The 14,614-nt window shown below is 42.4% G+C and overlaps 1 protein-coding gene across 2 annotated transcripts in view; it reads right to left on the bottom strand.

Annotated features, from left to right (window-relative positions):
* The window catches only part of FARP1 (FERM, ARH/RhoGEF and pleckstrin domain protein 1), a 303,375-nt gene that overhangs the window by 37,792 nt on the left and 250,969 nt on the right, over positions 1-14,614 (bottom strand). For both annotated transcript variants that reach the window (XM_017951379.2, XM_003914027.5), the window contains exons 14-16: positions 2,905-3,092; positions 1,566-1,655; positions 357-490 (exon numbers count right to left, since the gene is read on the bottom strand). In XM_017951379.2, coding sequence (XP_017806868.1) covers positions 357-490; positions 1,566-1,655; positions 2,905-3,092 — 412 coding nt within the window. The remainder of the gene's footprint in view (positions 1-356; positions 491-1,565; positions 1,656-2,904; positions 3,093-14,614) is intronic.

The following is a 14,614-nucleotide window of genomic DNA, read 5'->3' as shown; positions in this document are numbered from 1 at the left end:
AAGCACCAGTAAAATATTACCAGCACCCCTCAAAGCCTTCCTAAGCCCCTACTCTTTATAAACCCTATTTCCCCTCCAGAAGTAACCACTGTCTTTATTTTGTGATAATCATATAATCATTGTAAGAGAGGTAAAAAATCCATCTTGAAGAACTGCAAACCAAAGGAAAGAAACTGTAAGCGAGATCTAAGTGCATGTTGGATTTCACTGAAAATCATTTGAAGGCTGGTTTGTTTTAAGCCAGTTTCCTGCCTTTCATCTTTGTTCCTGCTTGCTGCTTACCAGGGACAACAACATAAAAATAACACGAGAAAGAGGCAGGGAGAAATGTAACTGGGAAGTAGAAATGTACTCACCACAGGGCAAGTCGTTGCTCAACTTCCTTGAGAAAATTGGTATGAAATTTGTGCAAAGGTTCAAAATTCGGGAATATGAGACTTTTCAGCGTTTCTGGCATGGCGTCCTCCTTGCTCACCGTGCTCTGAAACCACTGGAAATAAGAAGACGATGCACTTACAGGTGGAAAGATCAATGGCGAGTGTCTGCAGTTCTCCAGAAGTCACATGCAGCCAAACGCACTGGGAGGAGCCAGTGCTTCCTGCAAGGTTCTTGGCATTTCAGGGACACGGGGCTGCCCAGGCCTTAGTGCTTCCCCTTTCTTTCCTTAGATGGGGTAAGAAGCAACCATCTGGATATTACTGCTCTCTGAAGTGTGCTACCCATTGACTGTTTAAGCCAGGAGAAATCTCTTAAACGGGGAACTACTCGAATCAAAACCTCCATTCTGGCCAATTTACTGGATAACCACTAATTTATGGCCACTGAGTATTCTGTGCTTCATTGCTTTAAGAACTTCCATCTCTGTTCCTTTGTGAAAACACTGGGCATGAAGGTGGCCAAACCTGGGAACGAAGCCACGGCCTTCACACCAAGTCGCTCCTGTGGCTGAGGTGAGCTGGGTGCACGATGCTTAGTAAGTACCTGTCCAGGGCCTAACACAATCCACAGCCCAGAGGAACAGAAACTCACAGACCCCAATTTCCCTCCCAATTGGCTAATGCTTTCCCGGAATCCAGGGGTCAGGAAGACATCTGCAGCGCCCTGAATTTGTTTTCAAGACTGAGCAGGACGGATTGAAATAATAAAAGGGAGTCTTCTGGTAGAATTTGCTGACAAGGCCCAATTTATTATCAAAGGTCAAATGAATCTCCTGTTCACCTCCAAGGTCTCCCGTGAGCAAAAATCAGCAGTTATGCTTGGCAATGGGCAAAACACGAAATGTTCTGGGCTGGTGCACACAGACAGTAAAACGTTTAATTTTCATTTTCTCTACCTCAGGAACTTCCTTCTTTTGCACTTGAAAATCATCATTATGAAAAACGTTATAGCATATATTCCCAATTAAATATACTATTAGCATTTAATTTCTATATCCTAGGACCACAATCCTTTCAACTGAAGTCAGGGAATCCAACACTTCATTAGCTCCAGCCTCCCCTGTAGAGCTGAGTATTAACTGACATAAATCATGTAACTGAATGCTTTTGGGGAAATACCGCACATACCGAAGTGATAACTTCGAGATCCTTCAGATACGTTCGCTCGGTGGTAGACACTTCCTTAGCTATGAAGTATGCTTTATCAGTTGGGAATCTCTGCAAAACCCAGCCAAAGAAACAAGGCACAACAATCATTTTTGAGTATACGTCTTGGAGAATATCCTCATTAAAGTGATAATATTACTAACTTGGGATCTTTTGTTAGCTGGCATCAATGAGAAATAAAATTCTTAGTTATTCTCCTTTTTGTGTTGAGAATAAGAATGTATTCTCCTTTTTGTGTTAAGAGAATAAATAAGAATGTATTCTCCTTTTCGTGTTAAGAAAATAAATAAGAATTACTCTTCTTTTCATGTGAGGTGGAGCTAGGCTAAGATAATGGATTTCCATGATGAGAATATAGTCTAGGAAGGTTTCCTTCCCGGTAAAAATTACCATCAGCAAAAGGACTCAAATTAGGCCAAGGAAATACATAAAAAAGGAACTGTCTTGTCCTATGTCCGCTGGCGGAGTTGGTGTTCATGACATGGAAGTTACATTGTGGGAACACATGGTAGCTGGGTCTAAAGGGACAGAAGTGAGATCAGCTGGTGGCATCATCGGCCTGAACTCCCTTGGCGGCTGTCAGTCAGGTGGGCAGCCAGCCCCATCGTGGAGCAGGCCGGCCATCCAGCCTTGCTTTCTCTTTAAACAGTAAGTGCAAGGAGGTCGCCTGTTGTCCACCATTTTGCCGTCTTCTCATAGGAGTCCACCTGACTCCACTGCTGGGTGTACACACAACAGACTTCAAAGCAGAGACTCAAACAAATACCTGGACACTCATGTTCACAGCAGCCAAAAGGTGGGAACCGCACGACTGTCCATTAACAGAGGAATGGATAACAAAGTGTGGTTTATACACACAGCGGGACATCACTCAGCCGTCAAATGCCAGGCAGTTCTGACCCGTGCTACATAAGGATGAGCCATGAAGACAGAATGCTAAGTGAAATAAGCCAGTCACGAAATGGCAAATACCAGATGATTCTGCTTATATGAGGTGCCTAGAGTAGGCAAATTCATAGAGACAGAAAGTAGAATGGGGGTGCCAGGGGCTGGCAGGAGGGGTAAGGAAGAGTTAGTGACGAATGGATGTAGTTTCTATTTGGGAAAATAAGTTCTGGAGATGGATGGTAGGAACAGTGGCACGACAACATGAATGTACTTAATGCCACCAAACTGTACAACTGAAAATGGCTCACATGGTACCTTTGCTCTTATGTATATTTTCCAATTTTTAAAATTCATACACACACACACACGTGCACACACAGTCACACACGCGAGTGAGCCCTCGGCCCCGTACCTTCCTCCGGCCCTCATCCTCATCGTCCGTCCTGGGGCAGGCCTGGTCATTCAGCAGTGGGCTGATCAAGGGAGAGGTCTGCTTGGTGTCCGGGCTCAGGTTGGGAGACAAGGTCACGTGGGCAGGGGCCACGCCCCCCTGCGAGTTCACAGACAGCTCGGAAAGGTGAGGGCTGCCAGTCAGGGAGCCTGTTTGGGGATGAGAAGTTTTAAAGAAAAAAAAAAAAAGGTAATTTTTTCTGGGACCTGATTTCTATTCACTACTTTCACCTTTTTCAAATTGTAAGAACTTTGACTACCCCCCATGGCAAACCTAAAGCGATTCTTTATTTTCTAGTTTTTTTCCTAAGTCAAAGGTGCCTTAATAAAGATAGCATGAGTAATTCAATGGAGCCTCCGTTATGTAATTAATTGTAAGATAGAGAACTCTGCTTAGATAGCAATTAAAATAGCTGAAAAGCATAGTGTATCCCAAAATAGGAATTTCATCTCCCAACTACTGCTTATTTCTAAGAATTACTCAAGAAAGACACAGTGTCTATGTCACAATGAGACATGGGGAAATGATTAGAAAATAGAACTAGACTAATAGGCATCTAAGCAACTGGTGTACTTAGGACACACTACGTCCCGTAACAATGGGTCGCAGCTAACAGAAAGGTCGAGCAACTAACTCCCCATTCTACAAAGAACAGAAGCAAGCTTGTTATACCTGGTGATGTCATTCCATGTCTCTCACTGTTTGGGACAGAAACACTAGCATCACATTACAGGCATATGTGATCACTTCAACACGCAAAACCAGACGTCATTATATTATCACCATTTTCCTTTATGAGACAAAAGTGACAGGGCACCATGAGTCCTGGATAAAGGATATCATAGTAAGAAAGACAAAAATGTGGCTGGGCGCGGTGGCTCACGCCTGCAATCCCAGCACTTTGGGAGGCCGAGGCAGGCGGATTGCCTGAGGTCAGGAGTTTGAGACCAGTCTGGCCAACATGGTGAAACCCCGTCTCTACCAAAAATACAAAAAAATTAGCTGGGCGTGGTGGCATGCGCCTGTAATCCCAGCTACTTGGGAGGCTGAGGCAGGGGAATTGCTTGAATCAGGGAGATGAAGGTTGCGGTGAGCTGAGACCGTGCCACTGCACTCCAACCTGGGTGACAAAGTAAGACTCTTCTCAAAAAAAAAAAAAAAAAAGTATATATCACCCGCTATGAGTCAGCCAAGGGAGATGATATGTACAGGACACTCTTTGCCAATATACTTTTGCAAATATCTGTATCTCAACCCACTGAAACTACATGGGATGTTTCAGAATATACTTCTAACCTAAGTGTTTTTGCCTAGCACTTATATTTATACTAATAAAGCAGATTTGCTAGAGATAATAGGAGGTAAGCAAAGTTAAAGTAACCTGTAGTCTTGTCTACTACCATGATAAGGAAAGACAAAGTCAGAGCTTTCTCAATTTCTCAGCCTACAGTTTCAGGCTCGCTGCTACTTGGTACGCTAAAGATCTCTCAGGGAAAAGGGGGAGGGCAGTTTTCTGGGAGCACCCCCATTTTCCTGTCATCTGTTCTCACCCTCTGGAGTCATGCATGTGCATTTTGGAATGACAAGATACAACAGCCTACCTAGAATGGAGCTGATGAAGTAAGGGCGGTGAATCTGATCCCAGTATAAACCAACCCTGGAGAAACCACCACCAGCCCCCACCCTTGGTGCCAGGTTGAGCAGTCGGCGGCACCACCAACACAGTGGGGGGAGAACCACTGTACCTGGAGAATGACAGAAGGCAGATGTCCTGCCCAGGGACTACTGGTTAGTGCAATGATCCTTGGATAACAAGGTTAGCAAACGTGAGGAAAAGGCAGATTCAGTAAGCTCGCATTTTTAAATCCCTCTGCTTTTAAATCCTGTTTTTAATACACCTCACTAAAATGAAGCCTTGTGTTAGACAAAGACCCCATCACCCAAAACACCACCAGACCCAGAAAACCCCGGAGAAAAAGGCCAGAAATCGCTTCACAAATGTCAATTTTATTGACACTAGTGCACAACTAAGTACAATAATTGCAAAGGAAGTGGAACTTGTCAAACAGAAAAGGTGACAATGAGTTAGAACTGCAGTTATTTCAAGGTACTACACTATTCTTTTAAAAAAAAAACACAAAAAGAAAAATGTTATCACTACAAATAGGAAATAGAAAAGAGAAATTCTGGCAGTCTGTCTAGAGGTTAAAACATTTCATGCATTTGTGAGTTGCTGTTGGAGAGTTGTTTTTTATTTGTTCACCATCATCTGGCAACATTCGGGGCTTACCTTCAGCTCTCGCACTGTGCGTGAGATCGGGTGAGGCAGTTATAAGTGAGAGCATGCTGGACCTTGACTTTGCAGTGACGTGGAACAGAAAAAGCATTCGCCTCATCATTGAAAGAGTTGGAGCCGAGAATGAAAGGTAGTTAGAAGGCTAGTGGGAAGTGGAGCAGAGGCAAGGAAATAGCGAGTAGCAGGCCCTAGACAGCATTCGGCAACAGACAGGAAATGAACTGCCACGTGGGGCAAGGGAGAAGTAGGGTGTGCACACTCCGATCCAGCCACCTCCACTCTCAGAGGCCAACAGCGAGCCCCCGTGCTGCACTGCACCTGGGAACACTTATATTTCGGGGACAGAGCAGTTGGAAGAAATGAGGTAACAGACTATGGTTCCAGGAGAGAGCCTGCCCTGCCAAGAAGGTGTGCCACAGTTCAGTCAGCTGGATTTGGAAGACTCCTCGCTGTGCTCGAGGAGACAGGATTCAGAAAACAGAGGGCTGAGTGGGAGCTTCAGGGTCACCTATGTACCTAAAGTAGGGAACAGCTCAGGATCAGCCCACAGGCTGCTGGTGGAAGGCTTGCTGCATTTCACTCATATAGCCTAAAGATGTCAGTAACAACTACTTAATATGTGCGCCCTGCAGACTTGGAATGACAAAATTAGGGTGATCAGTTGGCCTTTTCCTAAGACACTACTCCAGCTTTGCTTATAGGGCCTAAGAAAGGAAGGACGGTGGGTGTGTTTAAACAGCAAGACCAATAAGCCAATAAATATCAAGCAGTCTGGTCTAGAAATCTATCAGCATTTTAAGGAAGGGAAAGGCCTGAAACTCTACAGTTCAGTTTTGCTAATTTGAGCTGCATCTGTGGAGAAGAGGCCCCTTCTCTCCTTGCAAGATAAATAATCCGAGGCTTTGAAAATGTATAGGTGACATGGTCCAAACAAAATATGTAACTCATTTACCTTTCAGCAATTAATGAAATATGCTGACAAGGGGGCAATTAGTAGAATTTGGCAGCTTGATAAGTAATTAAAATTCTCTTTTGACTTTGAGCCAGGGTGTGTGACAACAGTCTGTACAAACTGGTGTCCACACCAGCAGGTGTGAAGAGCTGTGTCTATAAAAAGCTAATGTCCAACGTCGCAGTTATTAGAACTACGTGGAATCAATTTTCACTGAAGTAGTCCATTTTACAAAAAAGCTAACAAACATGGTTCTGTTGTTATGTAAAATGAGCCCAGTTGGATTTATATGGCATTATAAAGCTTGTTCACATCTTGCAGTGTGTCGCCCGCTTTGAAGGCACAGCCCCAGGCAGCGGGGAGAGGAAACTGTGACTGACACTCATTGCTACTCCATGAAATTATCAATGCCTTTGGTATTTCCAGCACTTCTCCCTTTATGAAAAATTAATGCAAAGTAATTTCTTTCATTAGGGAGCTCGAGGTAAATAATTTGGGGGGACCCTAAGAGGAAGCACCTGCTATTAAGGCAATAGGTGGAAAGAAGTTCAAAGAGATTAGAAAAAAGATCAGTCACACGCTGAAAGTCTGGAGGCTTCTAGTGTTTTTAAAATTATTTTTCCTATTTCCTGAAATTGTCCTGCAACTTCTTAGGCATTCAGTTAGACGTCAGGTTAGCAGCTCTCAAATCCTTCACCTCTTCCCTGTGATTTCATGACCCCTCCCGCCCCCCGCCATTCATCTAGAAGAGGTTTGAGTTTTTGCTGCCCCCTCGGACTGAAAATGCCTCCAGTCATACAGCTCTCAAGGGAGGCATTTCTAGTAATTGCTTTATAGAATCCTTTTAAGCATACACATTCTCATGGCACAAACAATTATGGAACTTCAAATTAGCACTGCTGTATTTATGGATTTCAATTTATCACCCAGCCCAGAAACTGCCTGTGCTGCTCTATCTTTGTAATTTAAAACACGCTTATCATTCTTCCCTCTTGGCTGGTCTGGGGAAGCTGGGTCTGCAGCGTCTTGATCAGCTCTTCCGCAGAGCTGCTGAAAGGCAGTGGGAGGAGACTTTACCATCAATGAGCCAAAGCCAGGCCTTTCTTCCCGCTTTGGGATCGGGTACAAGCTGCCTGTTAACCATGGACCCATATTCTGTTAACCATGTACCCATATTCTGTTAACCATGTACCCATATTCAGGGCTTCAACACAAACTCACACAATTCTGGGAAAAGAAAAACACTTCTAATCTATTTTTCAAGTAATAAAAATGGCATTTCTAGTTCTTAACTGTACCTGTCCTGTTTTTTAAATTGGTCTCCAGTTTTTAACTACATAGGTATTATTTTTTCCTATAAAGGGGGGAACTAGAAAAACTGACAATTAAAAAAATAGTAAGCCAAGATACGTTTATTAAATAGCTAATATTTGAGAGTGAGAATACTGACCGAAGTGAGAATATTGATTGCTTTCTCAACTTTTCTTTTCCAAAATTTTAAAGTGCAATTATAAAAAAGTTTATATGTTTTTTCTTCAATAGTCCCCCAAATAAAATTATTTATTTTGAAATCTTCTGGGTGCCACTTATCTACCATAATTTGTCTTCTTTTATTCTGTTCTAAAATATAGGAGATTTTATCTCTATGTGCCCAGCATATGCTCAAAAGGCCCAAGTAGGAAATATATTACAGATGGAAGTTTTCATCTATCTTTTTTTTTGAAAAGCTCTATTTAAATCCATATGCTCTCTCTAAGAGGATACAATGAAGCCTCTCTAGAGATTATCCCATTTGAAAGCCAGTTATCAAAAAAAGGGCAGTATTATGCCGAATAATAGGTAGCTTCCTGAATAGGCAGGACTCACTAGAGTCCGATATCTAGGTTGGGGCCCTGCTCAGTGGAATACACAAAGCTGGCGGTATTTTATAGAAATTACAAAGTTCCACAAGAAAAACCAGGTTATAGGATTACCCATGTTAGCAGTGTGGTCCTCTTCTTGATACCTGAGGTTGCTGAGGGTAATGTATGTGTGCTTCTTACACCCAGCTCCTTTAAGAAAAGTTTCACAAGCAGCTAAGCATCAGCTTCACAGTTCATCATCAAGCAATTCAGAAAAGCAGTAGCAATGCAACTTCCAGAAAAAGAATTGAAATGCACTAATGGAAAAGACACAGGAGAATGCTACTTTGTTTGAACACGGAGGTGGCCGTGGTGGTGATGGTGGTGGTAGTGGTGGTGGTAGTGGTAGTGGTAGTGGTGGTGGTGGTGGTGGAAGTGGTGGTAGTGGTAGTGGTGGTGGTGGTAGTGGTGGAGGAGGAGGAGGCAGTGTTTGGGTTGGGAACATGGTGCTTCGTACCAATGAAAAATACCATCTTGTACTCAGGACAAAGCTTCAGCCATCAGTGGCAAAGAACAGTTACAATGGACAGTTTTTACAGCATGACACCTGTTAGGACAAGTAAAAGCCCCTTCAGTTTAGATCAACAAGAGATATTAATACCGTGCATACACTGTGACATGAGCTTGGCCTTCCATGCTCAAAGAACCACCAAGCTCATTGTTACTGGAGAAGCCAGCATTCTTCCCAGTGGTATGAGTCCATGCTTTATTGACATACTGCATTCTTCTGCCATGGAGAGAAGATGAAACCAGACAGCATCTGTGAGAACCTACATGTTGGGTGCCCATCAAAATGAAAAACAGCTCATCGGCCATCAGAAGTCAACTGGGACCAAGTCAGGTGAGGCCTTCTCTACATTCCCACCTACTTCCCCACCCAGCAACACACACACATATCTCCATATCTATAAGCTCAATTATCTTATAGATATGACACAGGTAAAGGTTTCTATCCCCATTTAAATAGATGTTTCCGTTCAAAACATAAAGGCAAATCCATGGGTCGGCTGTGTAGGCTCTCCATGCAAGCTACAGTCACAGATGCGCTCTGTTTCAGTGAGACCTCTCCTCTAGCTACAGTGATCCTGCTCACCCCCACGGACCCCGCTTCTCCCATGCACTGCCCAGAGTATAAAGTGCAGGCCTTGTCAGAACAGCAAAGTTCACCTCCTCTTTTCCCACTTTAGTGAAATCTGGCACCACCCAGGACGATGACTTAGGATATGCTTTCACATGAAAGCTTGCAGTCTGGGGAATAGGATCACTGTATTCTAGAGGAAAGAGGTATTCCAAGTACAAATTGGTATTCAGCAGTGTTAAAAAAAAAAAAAAAAAAAAGACATCAGACAGTGCTCCAACAGTGCAGGAACAGAAGCTACACCATGCTTTGAGGGTAAAGACAGAACGCTGAGAACAAAGCCTTTTCTCCTAGGTAGGTACATGCTGACAAGACACTGCATACAATGGAACAATGGAAAATGTTTTCCCAAACTGATTAAACAAATGACAAAAATGAGAATGAAGTCCCCAGCCTTTTCTATTTCAAATTAATTTGGTGTATTAGAAATTTTAAATAAAACATATTATCTACAGTATTAAATATACACACAGAGAGAACAGAAGGGAATTTGATTAATAATATAGGCCAAGCTGGTGAGGTTTGGTTAGTCAGGTTTTCACAGCAACCTTAGGCAGAAACGGGAGTAAGGGTAAGGGATTTATCCATCAGCCATTCTTGGTGCTTCTGGAGCAAGCAGCCAGTGTGCGTCCTTAACTAAGGAAGACCTGTCTTCGGTCTTTCTATAAATCACTGCAGGGAAAGTGAAAAATGCTTTACTTCCTACAAAGAAACTTTGAGGCCCAGAAAAAAAGGAGTTGTTAGCTTGGTTTCAAGAGCCAGAAAAGGTCATCTATGAGTAGTAACAGACTGGTCACCATGCCACTGCAGGCTCCTAAGTGACCCTTCTATCATTTCCCACTTCAAGGCCAGCTATCAATCCTGATTCATAATAAAGCAGACTCACTCCTTCACAACCCCCCACACCACTACTGCCTCCACATCTCACTCAAAAGTAGAGTCAATCACTGTCCGATGCTTTTTACTCCACACACACACGCCTGCCCGGTGGTCCTTGCTCCCTCCTTAGCGTCCTTGGTCTGTGTGCTTTTCCATGTTGCAGTGATTTCTAGCTACTCCTCACTCCTCAACATTCTGCAATTGCTGCACCTGGCCCCAGCAGCACACTCAAGTATCTCACAGCACGAATTTCCATGACCACATTGGTGGCGCCGGCCCTGTAGAGTTAACCTTTTAGACTGGCTTGCAACTACTCATGGAGATCAGATATCCCGTGGCAACAGTTGATTACTTTCATACAGAAAGCCACTCCAAGACAAATCAGAGTAACCTGATCTGGAGACTACATGAAGACGCAAATGCACTGCCTCCACTCCAAGTAACACTCAAACACCAGGCACCGAGAAGATGCTGAAGGCTCGGTTTCCAGGCTACCATGTTGTGATGGCTGTGTCAAGTGGCCAATCCACACCGAAACGATCCTGAACAAATCAGAGTCTATTCAATGTTTAAAGCTTTCAGGAAAAGAAGATTTTCTAATTCTTCCCTAGCGTCTACCAAGATGTTTAATTGCTTTCACTAGGGGTTAAAAAAAAAGTTCCTTGTGCTTGAGGTTTCGTTTTTTTCTTTTCTTTTCTTTTTTGGAGTGGTGTGCTGTTTATTTTATGAAATGAGAACCTTCTTCAAAACAAGATGCTACCTCCCCTCCTCCCAAACACACATATGGCACAACAAATCAGCATTTACCACTTCTGTTCACGGGGAGATGCTTGGAAATCTCTCTCTAGGTTACTCTAGGAAATGACAAAGCTGCCCTTTTTCAAGGATATATCCAAACAGCTGGTACCAGGCCACTTTTGATCTCTGATGTCTACAACTCCAGGCCAAATCATCATAGAGATTTTGTGTGTGTGTGTGTGTGTGTGTATGTGCGTTTTTTGTCATTATTTTTTAATAGAAAGAAAACTGCTATATTAAGTGTCATGCAAATTTTGGCCTAAAAGTCACAGCCTCATTTTAAATTCCAACAACTGGGAGAGATGTGCACATGTGCTCACTAGAGACACCATTTTTTATTAAGTTTCACGCAATTAAACTGAAACAGATGGAATTAAACTAACAAGGAAAAAAACAGGACCAGTAAATTCTTTAATGTTGTCAGAGTAAATGTCTTTAATCACTTGCTGCTCATAGAAGTTCACTCAACGGTACCTTTCTCTCCATATGCTCTTACGGGCTTGGCTAACAGACAACCCATATAAAACTCACCAGAGAGCTACCACTTTAAGTGGAAATGGTAGCATGGATTATTTTTAAATGGCTACCTCTTTAAATTTATGCCTGAGGTTGCAATTTTGTGAATTTCTGTAATCGGACCTTGATGATGACCTTGAGCGATAAGATATAAATAACTCCCACATGCTTAGCGTTCCAATAATGGAACACTAGGCATAAATGGCTATGGTTCAAAGAAACTTCCTCTATTACAGAGATTACCTAGAAAGACTCTTCTGCAGTTCAATTTGTAAAATGTAATAGGAATAGAATAGACTCATACCATCAAACTAGAGGCAGGCCAGCCTTAGAACTAAGCCTGGAGAAATGTTTACAAACTATAAAAGAGAAAGTCCAGGGAGAAACAGTCTTTCTGGGGAATGTAACTCTAAGAGCTCTTGAAATTCTAGCTAATCAGAATACGGTCCCAGGCAAAGAGAAGGGATCCAGACAGAAGCGAATAAAACCAACATAAACCTGACAGTGAAGGGAACCCAGATTTGTTAATTTAAGGCCGGGTCTGCCTGTAACCCAATTACTCACTAACAGCTACAGTTTCACCAAAGCCATTCTGTGCTGAACTGCTGAACTATGGAATAATGCTTTAAGTGGAAACAGTAGATTGAAAGCATGTGAATACTGATTACAGGTATGAAACAGAGCAGTGTGCACACTCACGGCAGTTTCAATAACATTTAAAATGACAGATTGATCTTTACATTAATTCTTCCTTTAGAAATTGCTTGACAACAAAACCAAACTTTTGCTTTTGGAACCAAATTCCAGGGCTAATAACCAAAGCTGAGTTTCGGATGCACATTCAGAGCAGACTGGACTTTGCGTATTTGGTGGGAATTTTGAGAGGCTCGTGCTAATATTTTAGTTTTGCAGGTCTAGCTTTTTTCAGCATTGCCTGGCTTAAATCTTCCAATAAGTTCTAGAGAATAAAATCAGAATTACTTACATTTCAAGTGCAGGCCACCTGGCACAACTGGGGGAGATAAATTAGAAATTCCCAAACGTGAATCACACATGCAGGGAGGAATCCGGCCCGCAGACTTCCTCTAATTAAACGCCTCTCTAATAAAATATTGTCAATGGCACACAGATGACTGTTAAAGGAGCTGAAGCCATTTATTGTGAGTTCTGGAGCTCATTAAAAGCATTTCTTCATGCTAAAAGAATTTCTTGCGTTTTTATTTTGCCCTTAACAAGCAGCAGCAAAGGCAGCCACAAAAGGGTCTAAAATTTACATATTTTGACATAATGTCCAACAAAAGATATTAGCGCAAGGAGGCCCTGGGCTTTAAGATTTGTGTTTATACAGGGCTTGTTTTCCATGCATGGTCTTGAGACAGTATGTCACAGAGCAGCTAGTGAGTGGCTGGTATCGGAAGGCCTGGGTCCCCTGTTGAGTCAGAAGACTCCTACACTAGCTATTGTCCTAGAAAGATTGGTTGAGAAGTCTCGGAAACCCTTTGGAAATCTGAATACATTCAGAAGTCTCTAATATCTGCTGCCTAGTATCCCACCCAACCCCACCTCTGGCCTTCCTCCACGCTTAGCTCAACTCCATGCACGCGCATGCCCTTCTTAAGCTAGAATGAGATCTGCAGGCTGGGTAAAGACCTGGAGGACTGGAGTCTCCCCAAAGTCAGAAGGCAGGAGGGTGGCACGGTAGGTGCTGCTGGCTTTTCCTGACTGAGCTCTTCACAGTGACACTGCGGAGACCACATCAGCTCAGCAAACATGCTCCACCAGGCTCAAAGAATGTACAAATGGACTCTTTGGCCAATGTTATGGAATCTTTATTAGCACAGGACAAGCTCCTCTCGAGGCAAGTAGTGACTGTTCGCAGCACATCAGGATGTATGATAAACAGCCTTTAAACAAACTATAAGCACCATTAATTACATCAGGATTGCTGCTTTTGTAAATACTGGCCAAGAAGCAGAAATTGAGTTGCTTGCCTGGTACAAAGCCAATGAGGGAAAAACTCTACGAGCAACTCTTAGAGTGAAAAATTTCGTCAATACAGAACTGAGTATACTGCCATTGATCAACTGCTCTTAAAACACTTAGATAAAAATCACTGCTGTAGGAAAAAGCAAAACAAAATAATGATTGAAGCGTGTTTTGCTCTGAGATGCTTATATTTGATGATTCCTGTCATAGGCTGTGTAAATTCATACCCAGCGATCAATGGTATTTCATTATCAGACTGCTATATAATTAGAGGGGAAAAGAAAATTCATTTGAACAAACCACTTCACAAACCACAGGATTCCACACTGGGTTCTGTTTAACTCACACTTCACTAAACACTCATATAGCAAATTGACATTCTTTCTATGTCTGAACGGATTATGCAAAAATGTGTTATAACTGCAAAACCCCCACAATATAAAAAGAAGTAGTTCTTCCCACCTATTATGGCCTGTAATTGCCTAAGTCTACTCGATCACTCGTCTCCACATCTGATTTGAATTATTAATTCATGTAAGACTCTCCAAAATTAAAATACTGAATCAAAAAGCTCCTATTGCACCAAGATATCACATAGGCTAAAAAAGTGAAGTCTAGAGACCAGGTTACAGTTTCAGCTTTGTCATGCAATAGCTGTATTACTTATGCAAAGTCACTTAACGTTTTCAGAACAAGAAATGAAGGTTTGCCCAGATGAACTTCTGAGGTCCCTTCCAGTTTAAAAAATTCTGTGATTCTGTTAAATACATAAATTTAAAGCAAGACGTAAATAGACTACTTCAATGAACAACTCTCAAACGATCCAACAATGAGCTTGATTCAATCAGGCACTGAATCAAATGATTAGGAAAACCAAAAAAAAAAGTCTGTATAAAAACGGATTAAGTGTTCAGATTCTTTAAAACCGACTTCTGGACATTCATGTGGACAAATACTCATTTGTGAATGAGATGAGCCAATACCCCTCCATTTTCTACGCTGCTGCCAAATTCTACTCGGTGTCCTAAGCATGCTTGGTTCTCCCCTTGTGATCAGGTCACGTGATGAGCCCAGTGAGGCCCTGGTATGGTGGCACATCCGGGAGCTATCACTGTTAGGACTCTTTTCAATAATTTTGTAGTTACTTAGGATCTAAAAATTTTATTCTACAATTTATCCTTTTTTTTTTCCCCTAAAAAAAGTAC

The sequence above is a fragment of the Papio anubis genome, chromosome 15 (genome assembly GCF_008728515.1).
Source record: "Papio anubis isolate 15944 chromosome 15, Panubis1.0, whole genome shotgun sequence".
Taxonomy (NCBI): Eukaryota; Metazoa; Chordata; class Mammalia; order Primates; family Cercopithecidae; genus Papio; species Papio anubis.
This window is presented reverse-complemented; position numbering and strand designations above follow the sequence as displayed.